Source organism: Lactuca sativa, chromosome 4 (assembly GCF_002870075.4).
Source record: "Lactuca sativa cultivar Salinas chromosome 4, Lsat_Salinas_v11, whole genome shotgun sequence".
In the NCBI taxonomy this organism is placed as follows: Eukaryota; Viridiplantae; Streptophyta; class Magnoliopsida; order Asterales; family Asteraceae; genus Lactuca; species Lactuca sativa.
In genome coordinates, this window is record NC_056626.2 from 36,462,192 (window position 1) to 36,489,706 (window position 27,515).

A 27,515-nucleotide genomic window follows, 5' to 3' on the forward strand; every position below is an offset into this window, starting at 1 on the left:
TTGGAACCTGGAAGGTGAAGTATATGAAACTTTTGTGAAGCTTATGTTGGAAGAATGATATGTACCACGTAGTATTTTTTGTGTATCTTTTTGAGATACTTTGCTCATTTTTCTTAAATTTGTGATATCATGGATATCATCTTTGTTCGAAACTTATATCACATGTACTTATTTTGGTTTATCATTTTGGAAGATGTATGAAAAGCGCTCTAGAATGGAAGTTATATTTGATTGTTGGGTTATATATGTTTATAATCGGTATTAAATTTGATTGTTGGTTTATTTAGAAGTATGTTTTTATGTAAATTATAAAGCAATTTAAAAAATACAAATATAGGGTTTTATTGTCATTTGCATATTCCAATTCCTTCAACAGATCATCAATCCAAACAAAAAAGACATGGAAATGAATTTTAATTACAGCTCAAATTTTGGCAGCCAAACGCAAGCAAAATTCAATTCCTTCATAATTCAATTACATCAATCCAAACAGCCTCTTAGGCTTATGTATACTCACATATGTCACATACTTGGGTTTAAATGAATTACTTGAGTCTGATAACATTCTTACATTTGGGTGGATAGACCATGTCCCAAGTCGTGTTTCTTTCAATTGCCTCCATATCGTTAGACATTGCATCGTGCCATTCTTTATTCATTGCAGCAACATCATACGTTAGGAGATCAATAAACAGAAAATGAAAAGGTAAATGCATGATAAATATCCGCTAATAGTTTGTACTTCTATGAACGAGTTTCAATAGATGAACATGGTGAATAGCTTTTATGGTGAAGATGAAGTTGAATTGTTATTTAATGAATCTATATCGATGTGGCATGGAACCATAAAAATTTGGACTCAACTGTTTACGTTTAAGTGGCACAAAATCAATAATATCACTTGAGAAAGGAATAAAATTTACTCATTTGTTTTCTTTCCGAGATCATCCGGCATCGTCATTAATCACCACATCTATACTAATAATCAATTTGTAAGAAATTTGATTATACAACCTATAAACTTGTGGATTTCATACTACAACAAATAGAAATACATTTTTTTTTATAATTTTTCATTATCTTTATTACATGTAGGTTTTACTAAAGCTTATACGCGGGACCAAACCACTTCAAGCATGCCCGTTCCAACCATAATTTAGGCCCAGGGCGAGAAGGAAAAAAAGGCCCTTATAATACATAAATTTCATCAACATTTTTATATTAACCCACTAATTGAAAAAAAAAAAAAAATACTTGTACTAGCATCTTAATATAAAACAAAGCCTATAAAAATTTTGGGCCCCCTTAGAATATGGGCCTGGACGGTCGTCCTTATCACCCACCCTCTACAAAAACCAGGTTCGTCATATCCTCTACCACCAGAACTTTAATCCCCCTTTATCTGGAAAACTTGTTGCTTATTCTGTTCTTGTGAGCTATTCCACCTTTCCTCGTGAGATTGTAAGCGACTCATTAATTCATCAAATATATAATTAGACATGCCATGGGCTTCCTCAGGATGAAATGTAGATGTAAGATTTCATTAAAATTTTAAAACAACCATTATTCGGTTACTTCCTCCTAATATCACTTCCTTTTGGTTACAATTGTACTAATCTGAGATAAATAATCTTTTAAAGCATCGATACCTAACACTTGATAAGCCCTTTGGTTTCAAAATATATACTTATTCTCAGCAACCAACACCCCTTTAAAAACATCGAGTTCTTATTAATACTAGTAGTGAATTTGCATCTACTAAGCAAGAAAAAAAAAAAAAAAGAGAGAAAACTGACAAGGCGCTTAATTAACACTACTAACTAGCATTTGTTTAAATTAAAAACTAAAATTAAGATATCTCTGAAGCAAGTGAGCAGTAATCATTCAACAAAAGTATCAACACACCAAAACAAAAGTATCAACACGCCCTCTCCTAATAAGTTCAAGTATCATTCTAAAAACCAATATAAACATCTTGAGCATTTCATTCATATATATAAAAAGTTGTGAAGCAACTTAACTAGAAACCGAAAACACTATACCCACTTGCTTTATTCTTCTTGCATAATACCCATGAAATCCAACAGTACTGAAGGTTAACATGAACCCAGTGGATCATTCAAAACCCAAATCCATGTTGATTCCAGTACTGATTTTCATCTGCTGGGGCTACTGCTCCTAATGTTCCGGAGTTCCAAACTTCTCTTTCAGCTCCATAGTTGATGTATCCACTACCATCGACATAACCACTGTAATTCCCTTGGTTGTAGCTACTACCAACATTCTCGTTGATAGTAGAGAATTCAACACCTCTGCCAGTTACCGGATTATGGAGTGTGTTCATGATATCATGAAATCCACTGTTTTCTGCAATGCCGAAGTGCTGGTTGTCAAAGAGAGAATTGTGCTCTTGTGGGATGATATATCCACCATAACTAGAGGAAGACATTGCATATGGTTGCACCATGTTAGAAGCGTTACTGTTTCCAGAAGCTGAGCCATACAGATCCATGTTTGCAACAAGATTAGGTGTACCAAAAGGAAGCATGTTAAACCCTTGAAATTCACTGGAGGAAGAGCCTGCAAAGTCTTGTACCATATTAGAAGTGATTCTGGTTCTAGAACTCTACCAAGTATACTCAAAAGTTGAGTGTTCCAAAAGTAGGGTTAGCTAGTCGCATATGATGTCAGATTAAGAAAAATTGAGTTATTAAGTATCATACCTGGACCTGAATATAAGTTCGATCCTTCCACACTTCCATAATGGCTAACATCTCCCATAAAGCTGGTATTCTCATGGTTCACATTGCTATAATCGATATTCATTAGATTTGTGTAATACCCCATCCCAGTTTTTTCCTGAAATTCATGTTGGTTTTGTGGAGTTGATGAAAGAGAAGAGATATTATAAGGAATCCTTGCCATGTTTAATCCCCATGATGGGTCATTCGTAAGGCTCCCATGCTCAGTTATTATAGGAGACAATCGAGACTGGCTGGTCTGGTTCTGGCTGGAGGAAATCTGAGGACCTAGATGTGGTGTAGTGAATCCTATGTGACTGTTGAACGTTTGTAGATGTGACATAGTTGAGTCTATTAGGTTGTTGATGTTGTTGTTGCTTCCCATGGCAGAAATTGGTAAATATGATGTAGTTGACCCAATAAGGCTATTGTTGTTGATATTGGTAGTGCTTCCTATTGAGTTGTCTCCCATGTAGGATGATGGTAGATATGATGTAGTTGAGCTGATAGAATTGGTGGTGTTGTTATTTCCATAAATTGATGCATCCTCAAGCACTTGTGCATCACAATAATCCTGGTGATGACCGAATCTGTGAGAACTACAAAATATAATGTAATTAGATATTGACAAATAAGAAACTATACTGGTGACTTCAAATATATGGATGTAGAAAAAGATTGCAATACCAAAGGAATGGCGACACCTAACAAAACATGAACTCGGATATCCTTATTGGGTCTCAAGCATGTAAGTGCCATATATATAATAAAGGATTTCCTTTTATATCAATGGCATGAGACACTTGTAAACTTAGACTAAAACCCTCTATAAATTAATAATATTGGGACTGAGATATTTTATTGATTTAGCAAGATATTATTATATCGATAAATTAATAAATTATTAATTTAAAGACTTGGCTTATATTCATAAGCAAGTCTCAAATTAATGCATCGACCTTCAAAATTTCAATGTCCGTTTACTTTACGTGTTTAAATAAAACAGAAACAAAGACCTTCAAAGTCACATGTACATTCACACATTAATGAACTTGTCAAGTTCAATATACATAGATCTAAATTGATCACTATGAAATGTCTAATGATAAATTTTAAAATCACATCAACTATGGCTTCTAAACTAAAAGGTGTTAAAAAATCAACGATACCAATCAACAACAAAAACTATTATGCGATTATTAGAAAGATCACCAAGGATGCACTTAACAAGATTTGGTGAAGTGGGTTGACAAAACTTTCGATTTGAAAGTTAGTCAAGGAACAATATCAAACTCAATATAGATTTGAAGTTAACAAAAAAACAAGTGACTATAAATTCATAGCATAGCATTAATGATGTCATCACCAACACAAAGCCATTCCCCTCATTTCTTGAGGCTAATAACATTCTCCTTCTCCATGACTCTCATGAACAATCCATCAATGGAATAGTGATGCCCTACAATCCTTTTCAACTGCGTTATACTCATCCATTCACACAAACGGAAAATCAAAAAATAAATTTAATGGGGGTAAAAACAATGGGCAATTTGGTTCCAAAGGAGGGGGTAATACTAATGTCTCATCTACCCCTAATTCTTTTTCAGGTTCATAGGTTGTTACGCGACAGAATCAAGCTTTTTTTGGCGCACTCAATACATTCGGACTTGCTGCGAATCAGTCACAAGGACTCCTTGGTGCTCCTCCTGCTTTCAATCTGCCTCTGCAACATGTTCAACCGGTTGTACATCGCTTATCAATAGCTTTCGTCTGCTGCTCTCGGTGGACAAAGCTTCGGTCCCTCCTCTCGTGCCTCAGCAACTGTTGCCCGACATTGCCTTTGACACCTTCCAGCCGACTCAACATCATCATTAGCTAAGAAAACAACATTGCAAATCCTCTCTACCAACTGCTTAAGCAACCTCGCTGGGTCCAAATCAACAGCACTATTCACCGCAGCTACAGACCTCTTTCAGAGGTCTAGCCTCACAACATCAACCACACCAATTCACGGATCTCGGCTCCATTTTTCAGGCCATGTCTGTCCAACCTCCACAAGAAAATAATTACTACATAGACTCGAGAGCAAGGTCACATACGACTTTCAACCAAGGTATAATACATTCACTAAATCCGTGTAAATCTAAATTTATTATGGTTGGTAATGGTGTTGTTCTTGTCAACTACGATTGGTTATCCGATGGTCATCGAATCTCGTACTGGTTCTCTCCGGCCAAATCATAACTTCAACCTTGTCGCCACTTATGATATATCTTCTATTCCTCGCTCTACTGCCCAGGCTATGTGTGGTGCTCATTGGCGCTCTCACCAAAGGTCGTCTTGTTGTGTAGGGTTTCTCTCAACAGCCTGGTTTTAGATTTTGATGAAACTTTCAGTCATGTTGTTAAACCATCCACCATTTGCATTCTTCTTAGCATTCTCGTATCCCATCATTGGCATATTCATCAACTTAATGTTACAATGTCTTTCTTCATGGCGGCCTTGTTGAGACTGTTTACATGTGCTAACCCCAGAACATTTCAACACTTAGTTTCTTGATCATGTATATCATCTGCGAAAGGCTCTTTATGGCCTCAAGCATGCTACTCGTGCGTGGTATCGGTGTTTTCATATCTACATCTCGTCTGTTGGATTTTTTTTAGGAGTAAATATCATAATTCTCTATTTATTTACCATCATTGGTTAGATACTATCTAACTTTTTTGGTATGTAGTCATATCATCCTCACTGCTTCTTCCTCCTCTTCCTCCTCTTTGATTTCCAAAGTTATCTCTCAACTTTCGTCTGAGTTTCCAATGTCTGATCTTGGCCAGCTTCTTTTTCTAGGCATAGCTGCCTCTCACACATCCTCTGGCCTTTTCCTCTCTCAATCCGCTTTTGCTCAGGAAATTCTTTCACGAGCTGATATGGCTACGTGTAATGCTGCAGCACTTTGACTGACACCAAAGCCAAGATCGCCATTGGAGGTGAGACGATTTTGATCCTACTCTTTATCGAAGCCTTGTCGGAGCATTGCAATACATGACTTTTACTCATCCCGATATTGCTTATGTTGTGTAGCATGTCTACCTTTTTATGCATGACCCGTGTGTTCTGCAATTCAATGCTTTCAAACGCATCTTATGGTACATTCAAGGTACCATAATTCATAGTCTTCATATTCGTGTGTCAGCCATTGGTCGGTTGGTTGCTTGCTCTGATTTAGATTGGGTCGCGTGTCCTATAATTCTTCGGTCCACATCTGGGTTCTGTGTCTATCTTGGTTATAACCAAGGTTCTAAATGGCGTGAGGCGTGGCGTGGCGGCAAGGCCAAGCCTCAAGCTTAACGAGCCATGGCATTTTTCAAGGCGTGATGTAAGGCGGCGATTTTCTATTAATTTAAAATTATATTAACACATAAATATAAATTTATATTAAATATAACTACTTTTTATAAGTGTTAGATCAATAACTAATAACAAAAATTTAACAAAAACCACAATACTTATATCTCCGATTTAAAAAGACATAACAAAGAGCAAAAAACTATGTCTCAAACGATAAAACACGTGCCATAACACGTCATGACGCGCCATATCACGCCTTGCCACGCGCCACGCCTAACAGCAACGTTATGAAGCTTTTCGTAATGGCGAAGCCACGCCTCACGCCATGGCGCGCCTTGGCGCGCGCCATGGCACGCCTTTTAGAACACTGCTTATAACCTCATCTCCTGGTCCTCCAAATGGCAACATGGTGTTTCTTGTTGTAGTGTCGAATCCGAGTACCAGCGGATTTTCAATGTGGTTGTTGAAACTACTTAGCTTCAAAATCCTCTTCATGAGTTATCTTCTTTAGTAAAAATGTCAGTGCCATGTATTTAGCATCCAACCCGGTTTAGGTTCAAAGAACCGAGCATGTAGAAATTGATCTACATTTTATTAGGAACGTGTTACGATTGATCATGTCCATGTGTTGCATGTTCCATCGTCTTATTAGTATGCATATATTTTCACAAAGGGTCTACTTATGTGGTTGTTTCTAGATTTTAGAAATAGTTTGAACGATCGGGCTTCCCCAGCTCAAACTATTAGGGTGTGTTAAATGTATTTATTCTCCTTTTATATGTGTGTATAGTATAGGGACCCATTGTGTAATATGTATCCATATATATATATATATATATATATATATATATATATATATATATCCATAACCCCAATTAATGGGTTTCCATAATATTTAACAGTGAGGATCTTTACAAGATCTTTTCAACCTTCTACTATTCTAACTTCCCATTTGACTGGGACACTAAAGCCTTGTTGAAAGCACTCAAGAGGCATATAATTACTATAAGAAGCTTAACAAATACAAAGGAACGTCACAAGACCCCTTCAACCTTTTACTTATTTAACTTCCTATCTAATTAGGACACTAAAGCCTTGTGGACAACATTCAAGAGGTATGTGACAGTTACTAATGTTTTCATTAATAGGAAGATTAACAAATATGGAACAAAGTTTGGGTTTGTAGGGTTTCTAAGGTTTTTCACCGGGAGTCCTTTACCAAAAAATCATGTTCAATCTTAATCTAGTCACAAAACCTATACGTATGTGTCACAAAATATGGTCGAAATATATAGGGGTGGCCAACGATGGTTTATTGTTTCATAGGCCTCATAAGAAATCTCTAACATCTAATTTTTTGGGTCTTCCAGGTGGTCGATTTTTTTTGGCGACACTTTCTTTCTCAAAAGTTGTTAAAAGGAATGGTGATTTTACATTCGCTCCTTCTCACTAACACATGCAATCTCCCTAAAAACAACTCCTCTCCTTTTCTTATTTGGTTGAGCGTGTGGATCTACCGATAGAAAAAGGTCACGAGAAGGTTGCTTGTTTTGCAAGCACTCCAAAAATCAAGCTCTTATGTTTCAAAAAGAAGGATTCCCTGATATTTCTAGCAATAAATTGTATGGTTATGGGTGGTTCTTGAATTTGATTCTAATCTGAAGCAACCTTCTCTACTAACCTTAAGATTAAATGATTAAATCATTTTTTCTGAGCTATGTATATGGAATATAAAATTTTCATATAATGAGATAATTGTATGTTTTCTCATTTAAGGAGTACCATTTAGCATGGATAATCTCATCTACCAATATAATCATGGTTAACGAAACTATTCTAGTGGATACTGTTAAGGTAGCCCTAATCATGGCTAACGAAAGGATTGATAAAAGGTGGGTTGGGTGAAAATCTCATCTATCAATATAATCATGGCTAACGAAACTATTATGGTGGATAGTGTTAAGGTAGCCCTAAGGATCAATAAAATAAAGGAAAAATTAAAATTTCATTCTATAATTATGAATTCTAAACCCACGATTCCATTCCATTATGTTGTAGTCGGATTTTTCAATCGATATTGACAATAACAAGGAGTGATTTAGGGGTTAGATCGGCAAAGAAAGCTTGGAAGAAAACTTTCATCATCGGTTTGGTCAAGGGAGTTTCACCAATCCCCCTTCTTCACTATGCTCCGATGATCGAGACTGTTGTCATTTCCCAGTTTCGGCAACTCAAAATATACAGTGACAAATATTCTATAGGGTAAGGATCTGCAACAATTTGTTTTCTATTTCATGAGGATTAAAACTCCTGTTTCTCGAAAAAAAAAATCAATGCCCCTATGTTTGGTTAAAACCAACCTTTCTATCTTCAAAGGTAAACACAATGGTATATTAAGGTTTTGAAAATATGTTCACTTTTTCTATGATGTCTTTGTCATTACTCTTGCCAACATTGACCCTTTGACTGAACACTTGTATGTCCAACAAAGTCTGTTATGTAAAGCACTTATGGATGAGTTTTCCAGAAATAGGGCTCATATTGTTAAGCCATTGCATAACACTTTGAATTCGGGCCTCTTGGAGTCAAATCCAACCCATGGGAAGAGTTATGTCATTTTTTATCCTAATACTCATTATATTTTGGGCTCCTACAAGTAATGGAATCCCCAACACAATATCCTTCCCCCTTATCCACGCTTTACCGTCCTCTTTATTTATATATACTTGGTGATTGTCCGCACGTTGCGTAGAAACACCTATATAGTTGAAGTCTTTACAAATATATATGTTTTTTTTTAAATATAACAATAAGGTTGTTGTTAAATTTGATATAATAATTCGTATACTAAATTGATATAATATATTGATTATTTTGAATTATATGATAATATATACATCTATTATAACTACATAATCTCAATCGTTTGAATGATTTCTACCTGTGAGTTACACATGAATAAAACACTGCAACTGTGTGTATTAAGACAAAAAAAAAAACACAAAGCACAAGGATGAAAAGGTTGATACAGGGGAAAAATCGGAGCAAAGAAGAAGAAATTGATGATACTTGGTAAGTGGACTCTAATCATGCAATGATTGCATTGTAATCAGGATTGTAATTTATCAAAACAACAATGTGTGTAAAGAATAAATAATCTCAAATTAGAATTTTATTCCTGGTAATGTCAAAGTCGCAAGAAAAAATACAGGCAAAGAAGGAGAAGATGAAGCAGAGAAGGAGAGAAGGAGATGATGAAGTCGCAGATGTAGGAAGAAAATCATAAGCTTTTTTGCTTAATGGAGAAGACGAAGTTGAAGGAGAAGATGAAGTCACATATGCGTGCCCTATTTGTTAAACAGATAAAGATATAAGGGTAGAAAGGTTTTTTTCTTTTGTTTCCTTCACAATCTGCCAAATATGAGCGGAAGAAAGCTAAACCATTTTCCTTCTTCCCTCTCCCTCTCTATTTCTCCTTCCCTTTCATTTCTCTCCTAAAAAAACTTAAAACAAGATCTTCCCTCTCAATCTTCTCATTTCCACCCCTTTCACTCCTAAAAAAACTCAAGAACAAGGTGTTAAAGCCCTATTACAACAAACTTTAGGTGTTTTCCTTATCCCATATCACATCCACTTTAACTGTCATTATTAAGCCCATTTTAATTGATTTGCTCATAATCACAACCACTATATAATTATAATTGATATTTTTTTGGGGCGGTTCCAATTAATTTGATTATATATTTATATCTGCCATATATTATTCACAACTTATAAATTGATTTTTTTTCAACCCTAACAAATCGTTTTTTTTGTTCTAGTCTCCCAACTCTTCCAACCTATAAAAATCAATTTTTTTAGGTTTTGTAGAGGTTATTTAAAATCACTTTTTTTAATGGCTATCAAATATGACATTTCGTTTTAGATCATGGCACAAGGCTTTCCCGTTGACAAGCGAAGATGATAGATATAATGGCTCGAGCCGATTATGATGATGCTTTGGGTTATTTTGGACAAGAGAGATGTTCAGAATAATCAACAATTAATGAGATTTCATTGTGGACCGAACTCTTTTAGAGTTTTGGCTTATACTCCTTTCTATTGCCAACTTTCAAAGGTTTTCGGCTTTAGTAGTGTTGGGATCCCGAAAGGTATTTTGGTTGAAAGGCGTTAATTCCATATGAAGGTTCATATGTAGTGACGTTTTTTGGTGACTTGATTTATCACTGTGGTTTTCCATTTATGTAGTTCAAGTGAATTTACTCATGATGCACTTATGACAATATTTATTTTTGACTTATGACTTCCAAAGTATGAAGGTTCTTTTGTTGAAGATCAGTTTCGTCTCAAGGGGGAGTTTTGTGAAGATGCTCTGAAACCTTCGCTCGCCTCTTAAGTTACCCATATATTAGGAAAGTTTCCTATTATGTATGGGTTCTAGAGTTTGTTTTAGACTCTTTATAATGCTATTATATAAAGTCATTTAGATGTCAAGTTTCATTCATTCCTACACCGTCTTTCTCTCCTCTCTTTAGCAATTTATCGATCATGTAACCGTGTAATTAGAACGTCATTTCATAATGGTTTTATCCAATTTTGGATTTCTACTTTATATCATGGTGCTCGATGGTTCTTTTGTTTTTGTTCGTTTAGACTGTCTCTCTCTGTGTTATTCTTTTGTAGAGATTTTTGTACCTTTTATGTATGAAAAAAAACTATATCGTTGTTGTCTATATCTTGATTCATTTATTTTCTCAAAACTAATTTCATTATTTTCTTAGAATTATTTAATCGATTTGGCCCCACCTCACTCTCACCCAAGCATCACTCTCACCCTTACATTCACAATCTGAGTGAAAAAAGATTAGAACATTTCTTTGAATTATTTATACACCCCACCTCAAATTAATTGTGCACCCTTTGATTAATTGTTTTTTCTTTTGTTTGTACGAACTATCCATGTGTTATTCTTTTGTAGCAATTTTTGTACCATCACCATAACTATACTCTCACCCTCACGGTGACAATCGGAGTGAAAAAAAGATTAAAACATTTCTTAGAATTATTTACTATTGCATCCCCGTCATTATGTTTTTTTTTTCTTTTTTTTTTTTGTTTTTATTTGTTTCGTTATTTTTCTTTTTAATATTCTCGTTATTAAAGATAGTATTAAAAATACTTTTTTCAAAGTAAATTACTGAGATCATGTTTCCTCTATATTATTTTGTTATGATTTTCATACCTGTTATATATGAAAAATATAATGCAACTGTCTATATTTTTTTTTTAAATTATTTTAGATTTATATTATTTTCTTAATTTATTTTTACCCTCATCCCGCGCCCAACATCACCCTCACCATCATCACAAGGACAATCTATGTGAAAAAATGGGGACATTAATAACTCGTGATGGAATGTATGCATTCAGTAAAAAACAAAATAATAAAAGACGCGGATAATAACTCTTACTAGAATTTAAAAATTAAAAACAAGACAAAAAAAACAGTAATAATCAAAATGTTTTCTATTATGTCGATCTTTTGTAATCGTGGAACAATATATATAATACAATCGTTCATAAACAAAACCCACACACAAACATACATTTTTATTAAAATAAAATATATTAAAACCATAATAATAATAATAATAATAATAATAAAACAAAATAAAAAGAGAAAAACAAAACTAACAAAAAAGAATGACAAAAAAAATCAAACAAAAAGGGGTTTTATCAGACAAAAATAAATAAATAAATAAATAAACAAAATACTTAAGTCAATCAAGAGGGGTTTGATTTATGTCAAATCAGATGATACATATAACAACACCCTCAAATTTTAAAGAGGCGACAACATCGAGAACCTTTCACAGGGATATGTAAATGGACTTGGATGCAATTGCCCATACCCACCCCTAACGTAGCCAAATCACCATCTTCTCTCTACAACGAGATTAGGGGGTGGTGTTCCATGTTATACGGCGATTAAGGTGGTAAAAAGGAAGAAGAAGAAGAAGAATATGTCATTAATGTAGGTGGTCATTACAACGAGAAGCCCCATAACGAGCAAGGGGGCGATGTTCTTTGGGTTATAACGGCGTTATGGGCCCTCCACATAGATAATAACGCCGTGGAGGCAACCCATACCCACTGCTCTAAGACTACTTACAAAAATTCTGAGTCATAGAGTAATTGATTTGAAATGGATCTATAAAGTAAATAAACACACCCCATAAAAGGCGATGAAGTACAAAGCTTGACCACTGATGGGTTTATGCAGAGACGAAGAGTTGATTTTTCATGAAAATTTTACACTAATAAAAGACTTGATACTTTATACTGTGAGGTTCATCCTTAATTTAGTGGCTCAAAATAGGTTGGGGAATAGCTTTACAACGAACGTTTTCTGGAAAAAAAAATCTTGGAACGATTTGAGTGCAAGATTGCAGCGAGACAAAATCTCCTATGGAATCAAAGTTGATAGTCGAAAAGGACAAAGTGGTCGGCTGTTTGAGGTACTTGACTCACACTCACATGAACGTGTCTTTTTGTTGGATTTTAAGTTGTTTTAAATGGGAACTTTCAATTACATGCTTACTTGAGGAGAAAGAAGGTAAATTGAAGACTTTGACGAGTTTACATATTGTATATCTTGGAGGTGACACCGTTAGAAAAAAAAGTACGAGCATGCGGAGTTTTTGGAATGCGATCACATGGTAATCACAAAATATGAGGATTGTTAATTTATCTACTTATGAGGCCTAGTTAATCATAGCACAGGTAGCAAGGTTTCAAGCCACTTGGCTTGTAAATCTAGTGAAGGAACTAATAGGACATCGTATTTCACTTATCACCTTTTATGTCGACAATAGGCCGACAAAAACCCAAAACTTTCCTTCATGAATAATCTCATGTTCCATGGTGGCACATTTTATATCCGTTTTCAATTTATAATTGATTTTGTAGGAAGCGACAAATCGTAGTGGAACACGTCAATTTGATGTATCAAAGAGCGTATATATATATATATATATATATATATATATATATATATATATATATATATATATATATATATATATATACTTATCACGACTTTGGTGTAAGTGAAGCATGATGAAACATGAACATGCCTAGAGTAATGGAGACCAATCGTGATTCGGTTAAGAGGGAGAATGTGAAGCTTAAACAAGACTCGATTGAGTCAATGAGCTCCAAATCCAACCATTCTCGTAGATGTTGTCGTTAAGAAAATTAACATCAACTAGGCCGTTATAAAAAATCTCATGTTTCATGGTGGAACATATTTATATCCGTTTTCAGTTTTAAATGGATTGTGTTAGAACCAACAAATCATAGTGGGACACGTCAATTTGATGTGTGTGTGTGTGTGTTTGTGTGTATATATATATATATATATATATATATATATATATATATCACGACTTTGGTTCAAGTAAAGCATGATGAAACGTGAACATGCCTAGAGTAATGGACATCGATCTTGATCTGGTTAAGAAGGAGAATGTGAAGTTTAACTAGGACGTTGACTTCACGAGCTCCGGATCCGACCCTTCTTGAAGATATCGCCGTTAAAAAAAAATAACATTAGCTACGCCGTTATGAAGAATCTCATGTTTCATGGTGGAACATAGTTATATTTGTTTTCAATTTATAATGGATTCTGTTGGAACCAACAAATCATAGTAGGACACGCCAATTTGGTGTATCAAATAGCATATATATTTGTCACGACTTTGGTGCGAGTAAAGCATGATGAAATGTCATGCCTAGCGTAACGGACACCAATCTTGATCCGGTTAGGAGGGAGAATGTGAAGCTTAAATAGGACTTGGTTGAGTCCATGAGCTCCGGATCCGACCATTCTTGCAGATGTCGTCATTAAGAAAAATAACATTAGCTAGGCCGTTATGAAGAATCTCATGTTTCATGGTGGAACATATTTATATATGTTTTCAATTTACAATGGATTCTATTGGAACCAACAAATCATAGTAGGACACATCAATTTGATGTATCAAATAGCATATATATTTGTCACGACTTTGGTGCGAGTAAAGCATGATGAAATGTCATGCCTAGCGTAATGGACACCAATCTTGATCCGGTTAGGAGGGAGAATGTGAAGCTTAAATAGGACTCGGTTGCGTCCACGAGCTCCAGATCCGACCATTCTCGCAGATGTCGTCATTAAGAAAAATAACATTAGCTAGGCCGTTATGAAGAATCTCATGTTTCATGGTGGAACATATTTATATATGTTTTCAATTTGTAGGACACGTCAATTTGATGTATCAAATAGCATATATATTTGTCACGACTTTGGTTCGAGTAAAGCACGATGAAATGTCATGCCTAGCGTAACGGACACCAATCTTGATCCGGTTAGGAGGGAGAATGTGAAGCTTAAATAGGACTCGGTTGAGTCCAAGAGCTCCGGATCCGACCATTCTTGCAGATGTCGTCATTAAGAAAAATAACATTAGCTAGGCCGTTATGAAGAATCTCATGTTTCATGGTGGAACATATTTATATCCGTTTTCAATTTATAATGGATTTTGTTGGAACCGACAAATCTTAGTGGGACACGTCAATATTTATGTACCAAAGAGAATATATTCTTATCACGACTTTGGTGCAAGTGAAGCATGATGAAACGTGAACATGCCTAGATTAACGGACACCAATCTTGATCCGGTTACGAGGGAGAATGTGAAGCTTAAACACAACGAGCTCTAGACACGACCATTTCTTGCAGATGTTTCCATTAAGAAAAATAACATTCGCTGGCTGTTGGTTTCTTGTCCCCCCCCCCCCCCCCCCCCCCCGGCGCTGCGTGCTGAGGTCACGGAGACACTCCCTTCTTCGTTTATGGAGTTTGACTAGTCATCCCTTTTATACGTAAGTAGCTACACCAATTAGTTGGATGTATATAACACACCTTTTCCTCTCGTGTATTGTAAGCTGTTTTCCCATTTTAATTGGAGTGAAACTTTTTCCTTCCTTCTCTTTCACGGTTACTTCCACAGCTCCAAATTCCTCATCACTGATTACAGCCCTGAATCACGCTCCCTCACACATAAGATCCTCTTTGTTTTTCAACATTTCCTACATATTTTCTCATAAGAAAGAAATAAATTGGTTTCATTTATTCTTAAAGGTGTCCAACTACACTGTAAACCTTAATCTACCCACTCACTGTCTTTTTCTAGTCTTTGTCTAAAGGATAATAGAGATTTTGGGATGTTAGCAGACAACAGAAGCACGTTTCCGTTTACATAGCTGGTTTTTATTAAGAGAATGATTCATGGAAATTTGTGACTTCATAAGTACAGTTATCATTTGGAGAAGAATCAAAGTAACGACATCCCCGTTCTCATACAACTCAGTTTTGTTTCTTGACCCGACAGCCCATTCAGGAATTAAAACGAGAGCAATAAAAGTATCTCAATTAATGTAATTAATTTTTTTAATAAACTAGTAATTAATGAGTTCCTTTCTAGACATGCCATTTCGACAAGTTTAGACAAAATTTTATCTTTAAAAATGGCGCAAAATAATCAAAAGAACGGCATTTTTAAAGAAATAAAACATTTTAAAAAAGCTTCCATTCTTAGAAAACTAGTGCACTTTTAGTTATTTATAGATCATAAAATCTATACTGTATGAAGCAAATGGAAGTTGATTAAGTCATACCTCGAGAATCGGGCGCCACATTGACAAATGTACCTTTTTGTGCTGCAATTTTTTAAATGTGCTCTCAAATCGGACTCAACTGCGTAAGTCTTGGAGCAGTTGTCGCACTTGTGTTTTTTGTCGTTACTGTGTTTCCTTAAATAATGTTTCTTGAGACCACCGAAATCTCCCAAGGCATGAGAAGGTTGGTGGTTGATGCAGGTGACCTCAGGGCATATATACACCTTTCTAGGCATTGCATCCTTTGCACCCCTTGTTTTGAGATGAAATGGAAGATTGTGAACTCGCTTGTGAAGTGTCAAGTTCTGCTCTCTTTGGAACCCTTTGTGGCAGTACTGACAAACAAACCTATTTGCATCAAGTAGAGTGGCCGCAGATACTTCTACTACTTCTATATCTATCATTAAAGAACCAAAATGCCAAATAAGAAAGAGTCATAAATGTGTGAATTAATAAAATAACAAAATTCGTTAAAAAAATGATTGAAAACTCCCATTTTAATCTCTCAGTTCAATTGCAAGAATTCTATGAAAAAAATACAAAACAAAATTTGTGAATTTCCTTTTTCTTTCCTCCTTTTTATAGCACTTTTAAAATACAAAAATGCAAAGATTATTTGGTAAAATAGTACAAAAGTTGAAGAACTTGCATGAGGAGCCAGGTTCATTTCTTTGCCCCATGGGAGCAATAGGATGATGACGCTGGGATGGAACTAAGGATGTTGGCAGCATGAGATTCGGCTCTTGATGAGAGTTCATCATGATCTCAGTATTATGAACTCCTTTGGATGGTGGAAAAGATCCTGAAGATATCTTTCGATGTTTCTTCCTTTTTATCAACTAATAAAGTATCCCTTCATGATGTTAATCTTTTGAAAGTCCAAATACACACGAAAGTAAACACTTTATCGAGAGAGAGAAAAAATATATGGTTACTGGAAGTATTCATATAAGGTGTAATTGATGACATCCACAGTCACTATTGGTGTGATTATAATGTGAACTCTCACATGACCTGTGTCACATTTTCTTCTTTCTTACAACTAAGATTTTACTTAAAATAGACATTCTGCATGATGAAACGATGACTCACACCCATGAGAACAAAAATCAGAAAAAAAAAAAATTGAACTTGAAGTGTATACCCTCACATACACATACAAATAAGTGTGTCAGTAAGTAATTTGGTACAGCTTGTGTATAAATAGAAACCACATGAGCGCACGAAAACCTGAAAACTTTTCTCCCAATTAAAATTTTCAATCAAAACACCACCGATGACATATGAAGCAAAGGCTTAGATGCTTCATAGATATAGACAACTAATTAAATTGTAGTTGTAAATCTGCAATAGCCACATAATAGTTTTTTAAATACAACTATTACATAACCTAGTCACACAAAGTTTTATTAGCATGATAGTTTTATCATTGTGACACATAAGTATCTTTAATAGGAAATATAATTCACCTTTTAGTCACGTAAATTACATTAAAACATGATTATAAATCATTATAGACACGCAATTTATTTTCATTGTGGATATTTATTGTCTACTTAGCTGGCTAAACTTATGTTATCCATAACATTGGTTATCCTTCGGACACGCCAAAAATTTTCAAAGTGACCATTGATTATAATTTAGACATCACGGATCAATTGAACCATAGTCGTTTATCGACACACAGTTTAACTCATAAAAAAAAAAGTTAATACGGGAATATATGTCATCCACTAAATTGTATATATATATATATATATATATATATATATATATATATATATATATATATATATATATATAGATAGAGAGAGAGAGAGAGAGAGAGATAACGGTTCAAAGGAATCATTAAAGTACAAATGATAATTTTATTGAGAATGTATGAATAATATTTTATCATTTGTAAGAGATTTCTATTTTTAGAGGATAAAAATTGAAATTTCAGTACACTTTGTTTATATATAGATGATTGTTTTTAGAGAAAAAAATAACTTTTATATATATATATATATATATATATATATATATATATATATATATATATATATATATATATATAGATTTTTATTTTTAGATCATAAAAATTCAAAATATTGGAACACTTTGTTTATATTTAATATACATGTTTGTATTTAGAAAATAAAAATCACACACACACACACACACACACACACACATATATATATATATATATATATATATATATATATATATATATATTTTAGACAGAAGTTCTATTAGGTGAGTTATACAATTGTTTATATTTTAGACAGACAATTAATTAAACTATGGTTGTTAATTTGCTATAGTAATATAATGTTTTTTTAAATATGATTATTGAAGGACCTATAGCTACATGAAGTTCTATTAGCATGTTATTGTATCATTTTTACACACAAGTATCTTTAAATGGTAATATAATTTAGAAAAAATTAGATAAATAATCCCTATGATTTACTAACGATCACAAACTCAATCCTTACTATTTTTTTACGAGCATAGTCCTCGTGATTTTCAAAACTTGCATGAATGGTCCTTTTTTGCTAACACCGTTAGTTTTAGTCCATTAGTTAAGGGTAATTTGGTATTTTTTACATAGTAGGGACTAAGTTTGTAACAATGGGTGAACCATAAGGACCATTTATGTATTCTCTTTTTCATATTTAAAGTTTAAGAGTTTTTGGCTTTTCCAGCCCTTTACTTTTTAAAATTTCATTTTCACCATTTACTTTGAACTTTTTAAAATGTTATTATCACCCCTTCATTTTTTAAACCATCATTTTTATCCTCCGTATTATATATAATTTGATTTTTCAAAATAACTTTCTTTCGTAAACCTAGAAAAAACTATTTTTTATGTTCTTATTTTTATATGTGTTGGTATAAATTCAAGGTGGTCAACGTTTCGACATGATTTTTAGAGTTTCCGTTCGTTAATTCTTTTAAAAATAAATTTGTTATTTTATGCACGTGTCGGTATAAATTCAAGTTTGTCTACGTTTCGACATATTTTTTTACGTTTTCATGCTTAATTTTATTTACGTTTCATACATATGAGTCGTGCCACATATAAGATTTTTCGATCTTTAACTGTTAAAAACATATTATATTCGAGTTTGTTTATGTCTGGAATAAATGTTTTTTTTTTCATTTTGTGTTTAATTTTATTTACATTTTCTACGCATGATTCACGTCGTATATAATAACTTCTGTTCGTTAACCTAAAGAAAACTAGTTTTTATGTATTTATTTTTATGTATGTGTCCGTATAAATTCAAGGTGGTAAACATTTGACCGTAAATTTTGAACTTCTTGGTTCATTTATTTTATTTTATTTTTTAAAAGAACAACTTACTTGTTTTTGTATACACATGTCGGTTTAAATTTGAGTTGTCTACGTTTCATGGTGAATTTTTGTCTACATTTCGATATAATTTGTTTTTTTTTTTAATTTTTTTTTATGTTTTCGACATCGAACAATAGACGAATTCGAATTTCTATCGACACATACATATAAAAAGCAATTAAGTTTTTTTTGTAACTGAATGTACGAATGCTTTAAATTTACATCATATATGTCAAAATGTAACCACCTTCGATTATAATTTATGGTTAAGTAAAAATACTAATATGATTTTTTTTTAATTTGTTAGAGGCTTCTACTTCTACATAAATATTAAAATTTCGGAACACTTTGTTTATATTAATATAGATGTCTACTTTTAGAGACTAAAAATAGTCTCTGTGTGTGTGTGTGTGTGTGTGTGTGTGTGTGTGTGTGTGTGTGTGTGTATATATATATATATATATATATATATATATATATATATATATTGGTGAGTTCGTTTATTGTTTACATTTTAGACATACACAATTAATCAAGTTGTAGTTGTAAATGTGTTATAGTTACATAATGTTTTTTAATGTGACTAATGAAGAACATATTTTCACGTTAAGTTTTATTATCATGACAATTCTCATTTTGACACACAAGTATCTTTAATAAGTAATATGATTTACCTTTTAATCTCGTATATTACATTAACAGGACTATAAATCGTTATAGAAACAATTTATTTTAACCATGGATATTTTTTTTGTCTATTTCGCCACATGTTATATCAAACATAACATTTTTTTTTATTTTTCACACATCAAATTTTTCAAAGTGATTATTGATAATAATTTAGACATCGCATATTAAATAAACTTTGGTCGTAAGTGTTTTATCGACACATAATTTTTCATTGAGAATGCGAGAATAAATATCATCCACTAAGTTTTAAAATTTATTTTATAAAGGGAGATATATAGAACGGTTAAAGGGAATCATTAAGGTATGAAAGATAATTCTAGTGAGAAGGTATGAAGAATATTTTATTATTTTTTATAGAGATTTCTATTTTTAGAGGATAGAAATTAAAATTTTGCACTTTATTTATATTAATTTAGATGTTTCTTTTTGGAGAATATAACGTTTTTTTTAATGTAACTGTTGCAGAACTTGTAGTTGATATAATTTTATTGGAATGACGGTTTTATTACTTTTACACACAAATATATTTAACTAGTTTATAACCCGTGGGAACCACGTTTATAAAATTAATAAAATTTTCATAGCAAAAAGATCAAAATTATTAATAAATTATTTTAAATAAATTGTTAATTAAGACATAATTTTTTAGTTATATACAATTATAATCGTTGATTTAAATAAATACATGAGCTTATAATTTGTATTAATGTTATTTTTACTTTTATTATAATGTTATTAATTTAATGTAATTAGAGTGGAAAAAATTTTAATTTGAAATGGAGAATAAATATATTGACAAATGGCATGACATTAACTAGGTGGTCTAATAGAGTGACACATGACAAAAGGAGAATAAACCTATTCTTTTATTAGAATAATAGGTGAATGCCCGCACATTGCGCAGAAACACATATATAGTTAAAGTCTTTACAAATATATGTTCTTTTTTAAATATAGCAATAACGTTGTTGTTAAATTTGATATAATAATTCGTAAACTAAATTGATATATAATATATTGATTATTTTGAATTATATGATAATATATACATCTATTGTAACTGCATAATCTCAATCGTTTGAATGACTTCTATCCGCGAGTTACACATGAATAAAATTAAATATAATATATGGTTTAATGTTATTTATAGTTGTTATTGTTAATTAATTTTTTTTAAATTTATTTGCTTAATGTTTTAATTTCTATCATTATAATTATTTAAAACATCAAACATTGTTTTTTTTACTTTAAAGGTAACAATATAATCATTTATATAGAGTTAGTTTTAGCTATTGTTATTGTAAGTTATTTTAAAATATTAATTTTAAAACTTTGAACGATTATAAAAGTATCTTTATGAAATATTTTAGTTAAATTGAGATTACAATTTAGTTTTTGCATTTATCACTACAATTTATTACTTTTAACTATTTACAAAATATTTTTTGGTTTTTTAAGTGGAACTGAAATTTATATTTATATTGATATTGTAATGTTATATTTAAATTAACAATTTAAGTATTTTGTCCAAACTGTTCAAAAGTTGTAGCTTTAAACTGATAATGGTTTACATACAATAGCATATTAAATCTAATTAATTAGGTATAATATGTTAAAAGTTAAAGACATAACTTTATAAGTAGAAGTAAGATATTATTCTAAAATTATAATTTAGTATTTTTATGATTACACTTTAGGTGTGATATTTATTTAACTTTATTAACCAACTTATAATCATTATTAGAAAGTCACTACAATTAATCATTTTAACTATTTACAAAATATCAATTGGGTTGTTTAAGTTAAACTAAAATTTATATTTAAGTTGACCCTATAATATTATATTCAAATTAATAATTTAAATATTTTATACAAATTGTTCCAAAATTGTATCTTTAAAATGATAATGGTTTACATCCAACAATATATTAAAACTAATAAACTAAGGATAATATGTTAAAAGTTAAAAAAACATAACTTTATAAGTAGATAAATATAATATTTTAATAGTCAAATTTAGTTTATATGTAATTACACTTTAGATTTGATATTTATTTAACTTTATTAACCAACTTATAATTATTATTAGAAAAAAATTGAAAATTATGAGAGTTTCAAATGAATGTGGTGGAAGAAAAAATACATGGGTGTTTCAAATGAATGTGGTGAAAGGAAAATGCTCCCTTTATAACATAATACTAGGCGATTGTCCGGGCGTTGTGCAGAAAGGCCTATATAGTTGAAATTTAACCACATGAACTTATGTTAACCATAACATTTGTTATGATTCAAAGTGGCTATTAATTATATTTTACACATCAAGGATCAATGAAAACCATAGTCGTAAGTGTTTTATCAACACAAAATTTCATTAACTAAAACAAGGTTTAGAATGTGGAAAAAGAATATCGAATAAGTTTTAAAATTTATTTGAGAGAGAGAGGTAGAGAGAGAGAGAGAGAGAATATTGTTCACACGAATCATTAAATTATGAAAAAATAATTCTAGTGAATGCATCCAAAATAGGTGTAGAATGAAAAGATTTAAATAGAGTGCCATCTAGGAGAATATATGAATAATACTTTATAACTTCTTATAGATTTCTATTTTTAGATAACAATTAGAATTTAGTTACACTTTGTTTATATTAACATATATTTTGTTTTTTAGGGAATATATATATATATATATATATATATATATATATATATATATATATATATATATATATATATATCGATTTTGATAATAATTAATATTTCGAAATAATTTATTTAGATTAATTTAGACGTTTGTTTTTAGAGAATAAAAATAATATATATATATATATATATATATATATATATATATATATATATATATATATATGCTTGACTATTGTTTATATTTTAGACATACATAATTAATTAAACTGTAGTTGTAAATATGCTACAAATATATAATGATTTTTTAAAATGTCGATAATTGAGAACCTATAGTCATATAAAGTTTAATTAGCACGACAATTTTATGTTTTTGACACACTGGTATCTTTAATATGTAATATTATTTATCTTTTAGTCTCAAATTTATCTTAAACATGACTACATTTTAGACACAAACTTTATTCTTACCGAGGATTTTTTTTTGTCAATTTAGCAACATGAAGTTATGTTAACCGTAACATTTTTTTCCATCAGACACATCAATTTTTTTTCAAAGTGACGATTAATTATAATTTAGACATCACATATCAATTAAACTGTTGTTGTAAGAGTTTTATCGATACACAATTTAATTCGATGAAAACAAAATTGAGAATGCGAGGATAAATATCATCCACTCAGTTTTAAAATTTATTTAGAAAAGGGAGAGATACAAATGGTTCAAGGGAATAATTAAAGTAGGAAGGATAATTCTAGTGAGAATGTATGAATAATATTTTATAATTTTTTAGACATTTCTCGGGTAAAAATTAAAATTTTGAACACTTCGTTTATATATATATATATATATATATATATATATATATATATATATATATATTGGTGAGTTAGACTATTGTATATATTTTAAACATATATGACAATTAACTAAATTGTAGTTGTTGATATGCTATAGAAATGTAGCATCCTATTTTTTTCACCTTACAGTCAACAAGTCAAGTAAATACGTCTTTGATAGAAGACTTTACGATAAATAATCTTGATGAAAGTCGTAGAAATCGCAACACCAAGATCATATATAGATAGAACATTTGAAGCGGACTTCATAAGAGAAAGTTATGTTTTTTAGAAGTTTCAGCATATGAGTATACGACAAAGAAACCAAAATAAAAATTGGTCAATTGTTAGGAAAAACAATCTAAACGAGAATTGAAGATCTCTTCAATACGATTCCATCGATATAAATACAGTCGAAAACGGATATCGTATGAGACAGTTATGATTTTTATACAGGTTTTAACAGTCTGAGCCTGTTAAAAATATAACTTTAAAAAAAATTCAAAATTAGTTGACGGAGTATTAATGAAAGTTGTAGATATCGTCGATAGCTATGCATCGATATAAAACTTGTCAAAAATGGAACTTTTACGGAGAAGATATGGTATTTTTAAGAAATCAGAACTCTTCGGACACAATCGCACGCTCGTGTACACAGACCAGATGTGTGACTACACTGACGACTGCATTGATGTGTAACATGCACCGACACACCACCCAAATTATATATATATATATATATATATATATATATATATATATATATATATATATAATTTGTTAGAGATTTCTATTTTTAGATGATATAAATTAAAATCTCGGAACAATTTGTTTTTATTAATATGTATATATATATATATATATATATATATATATATATATATATATATATATTGGTGAGTTAGACTATTGTGTATATTTTAAACATATATGACAATTAACAAAATTGTAGTTGTTGATATGCTATAGTAATGTAACACCCCATTTTTTCGCCTTACAGTCATAGACGTCTTCGATAGAAGACTATTTATGATAAATAATCTTTATTAAAGTCGTAGAAATTGCAAAACGGAGATCACGCATAGAGAGAACGTTTGAAGCTGACTTCATAAGAGAAAGTTATGTTTTTTAGAAGTTTCAGCGTACAAGTATACGACACAGAAACCGAAATAGAAATCGGTCGATTGTTTGGAAAAACAATGAAGATCTTGTCCATACAATTCCATCGATATAAAGACAGTCAATAACAGATATCGTATGAGAGAGTTATGATTTTTATACGGGTTTTAACAGTCTAGGTTTGTTAAAAATATAACTTTAAAAATAAATTCAAAATTAGCTGACGGAGTATAAATGAAAGTTGTAGATATCATCGATAGCTATGCATCGATATAAAACCTGTCAAAAACGGAGCTTGTACGGAGAAGATATGGTATTTTTAAGAAATTAGAACTCTTCGCACGCAGTCACGCGCAAAGATGTGCGACATGCACCGACACACCACCCAGATGTCTCCACGTTCCATTTCGTTAACACGTGGGGTTATAAGCTCTCGACCTCTTTGTTGTTCCTCCATCATCCCCTAACTAATTCGTAATAACTTATCAGCATATCAACAATCATACACATAGATACTACATATTCGGTTCTACAGGCACATAGAAAACTATATTATGGTCTCTACATTATTAGTTCTTATATCCTAACATACATAGATATATACATAAATACATAATATAGTAAAACGAACTCACCTGGATAGTTAATTAGACGATTGACATGATTTGGGTGATCCAATAGACCGTTAGACATATAATACTCTAACTTATTAACTTCTACGATGATTTGGTAATGTACGCTAGACCTATCACTAATCCTAGTGAATATTGATAGACCTATAAAGTAAGGATCATCCAAGTAGGACAGTTGGGAGACAAGATCATTTCAGCATATAGCTTTTCTGAAATCCAACAACCAAGCCAACGTAACCCCAGGAATTGCACTAGCATAACTCCAGCTAGATAGCTACTATTTGTTGAGCTCTCCGAGGCCTCAAAGCTTCACCAAACTATCCTAAATACTAAAGTGATTCCATAAGTATAACTCAGAATTTCGTGAGGGAGAATTAGAAGGGGTGAGGGAGAGAATGAGGGTTGTTGCCACTTTACAAGCGACTTTTGGGGTGCACGTCGCGCATTTTAAGGCTAAGTCTCCCCATCCATTTTTTGTGCCACATGTCAGGCTCTAAGTGGTCCACATTTTCACCTTCCAGAAGCACGTGTCACGCATCGCAAAACGCAGATTTTGTAAATTCCGTAACTTCTTCACACGAACTCCATATTTACATTATTTATATCCCCGGAAAGCTCTCGACGAGATCTACAAATTTCCTTTAGAGCCCAACAACTAATTCTTACTTTATTTTTCATCCGTATTTCTATATAATTAAACGATTTTGCTAAAATCATAACTCTCTCGTACGGACTCCGTTTTTAACATTCCTTTTCTAAAAATTCCTATCTTAAAGAGTACTATGACATTCCTTTTGGTGACTTTAGCTAAAGGTCAATTATTTTATTCGTAGCTTTTTACGTCACATATTCCTTGTACACGACTTATGTTTATATCTTATAAAAATCATATATAATTCATACAAAGTCCGATTTCTACGAATGTTATATTTTCGAGATCGATACGACATGTACTTTCTACGATATATATATATATATATATATATATATATATATATATATATATATATATATATATATATGTGTGTGTGTGTGTGTGTGTGTGTGTGTGTGTTTTGGTGCACTCATTTTTACGATTTACGGACGATTCGGTTTATTTTTCCGATTTTTCTTGGGCTAAAGAGTAATATTTCTACTTCAAATTATACAAACGTTTGTTTATATTGAATCCTATGGAATGGTAAAAATGGGGTGTGATAACTCTCCCCACTTACAAAGATTTCGTCCCTAAAATCCTACTCCTAGGGCACCTTGAAATTATCTTATCGGAGTTTATAGAGATCAACTTGTGATCTTGTCGACGTTGTCGCATCTACATGGCTCCTAGAACTTCATTTTCTACCTTAGACATACTCCTGAGCTCCTCGCGAAGTCTACCAAAACCAGGAACTCGTCGGTCGAGTCTTTTTGAATCTGATCTGCTATGACGGGCAATCATCTTTGGACTTGAAATGTCGACACAGTTAACTCGTTAGGAAGTGACTAACAAGGGGAATTCATCTACTATATCCTAACAAAATCTATTCTTTCAGAATGTCCCTATAAAAAGGCTTACAGTGTACTTTTTTTAACTTTGTGTCCTATGACATACCCTTAACATAGTTACAATCCTAGATTATAGGTAGCTTGGCCGCCTAGTTTAGGTGTCCTAGCAACCTAAAATTTAACTACTACAACAAGTTTACTAGATCCTTACTATGGTTTGAATCAAATTTCTAAGTCTTATATACATCTTGAGTACTTGACGTTATTTATGGAGATTTACACGACCTATTGAATTTCCTATTTACTTATCATTTGTTGTGAGGATAAATCCTGCATCCTTGAAAGTACGAACCTATCGCGTCCTCGTGACAGGCTAACCTAGAAATTCGTTAAATCCCTAAATCCTATCTTATGCTTAGGAGGAAAGACCAATATTTCCTTGGGAAGCACAAAGCTTATAGCCTATGGATAATCTTAGTAGAAGACTTCCTTCTTTCTTCAACCTAAACCTAAATGAAAACTTATATCTATTTGGGTCGTATTCATTACGACAACAATGAAACTACAATCCCCACTTAATTGTGCTGCTACTCCTATACCTTGGTGTCAAAAGTCAAGATGCTCCTCGTACCTCTTCCTTAAGGGTTGGTTCTCCCCCACTTGGGTTCGACCCATTATCTGCTACTACTTGCCACTGGTCTAAGCTTAAGCTGACTTTGCTTATACAATTGGTAGTTCCTTTTTTGACTTTGAAGAAACTCATGTTTGTCTAATCCAATGACCTTAGATATTCCTATCATACTACTACCACTTGTATTCTTCACAAGTGACTTCCTTAGAATAGGATAAGCATAAGTTGTTTGGAAATATACTAACATGTATGTTGACTATCTTAACACTGGTAACCATATGTAAAGTAAACATCCTATATTTAGTTTAATATTCTTGTTGT

At 32.1% G+C, this 27,515-nt stretch overlaps 2 protein-coding genes across 3 annotated transcripts in view; both read right to left on the reverse strand.

Annotated features, from left to right (window-relative positions):
* Positions 1 to 1,826: 1,826 nt before the first annotated feature.
* Positions 1,827 to 16,063, reverse strand: LOC111908997 (protein indeterminate-domain 6, chloroplastic). The gene is made up of 3 exons (XM_023904793.3): positions 15,810 to 16,063; positions 2,724 to 3,340; positions 1,827 to 2,580 (listed from the first exon to the last, which is right to left on the reverse strand). The coding sequence occupies exons 1-3, from the start codon at positions 16,043 to 16,045 to the stop codon at positions 2,120 to 2,122; spliced, it is 1,314 nt and encodes a 437-aa protein (XP_023760561.1). The 5' UTR covers positions 16,046 to 16,063; the 3' UTR covers positions 1,827 to 2,119.
* Positions 16,064 to 16,066: 3 nt separating this feature from the next.
* The window catches only part of LOC111908998 (uncharacterized protein At4g15970), a 29,571-nt gene continuing 18,122 nt past the window's right edge, over positions 16,067 to 27,515 (reverse strand). The window contains exon 5 of one of the 2 annotated variants that reach the window (XM_023904798.3): positions 16,067 to 16,206. The gene's annotated coding sequence lies outside the window, so the exon portion shown is untranslated. Of the gene's footprint in view, positions 16,207 to 16,276; positions 16,649 to 27,515 lie in introns of those variants that run through there. The other variant, XM_042900909.2, reaches the window with a different exon arrangement.

Coding starts and splice junctions, on each gene's coding strand:
- LOC111908997 (XM_023904793.3), bottom strand. CDS start 16,045: ATGCCTAGAAAGGTGTATATATGCCCTGAGGTCACCTGCATCAACCAC. Junction 3,341..15,809: donor TGTGGCGCCCGATTCTCGAG/GTATGACTTAAT, acceptor TATATTTTGTAG/TTCTCACAGATTCGGTCATC. Junction 2,581..2,723: donor GAACTTATATTCAGGTCCAG/GTATGATACTTA, acceptor AAGACTTTGCAG/GCTCTTCCTCCAGTGAATTT.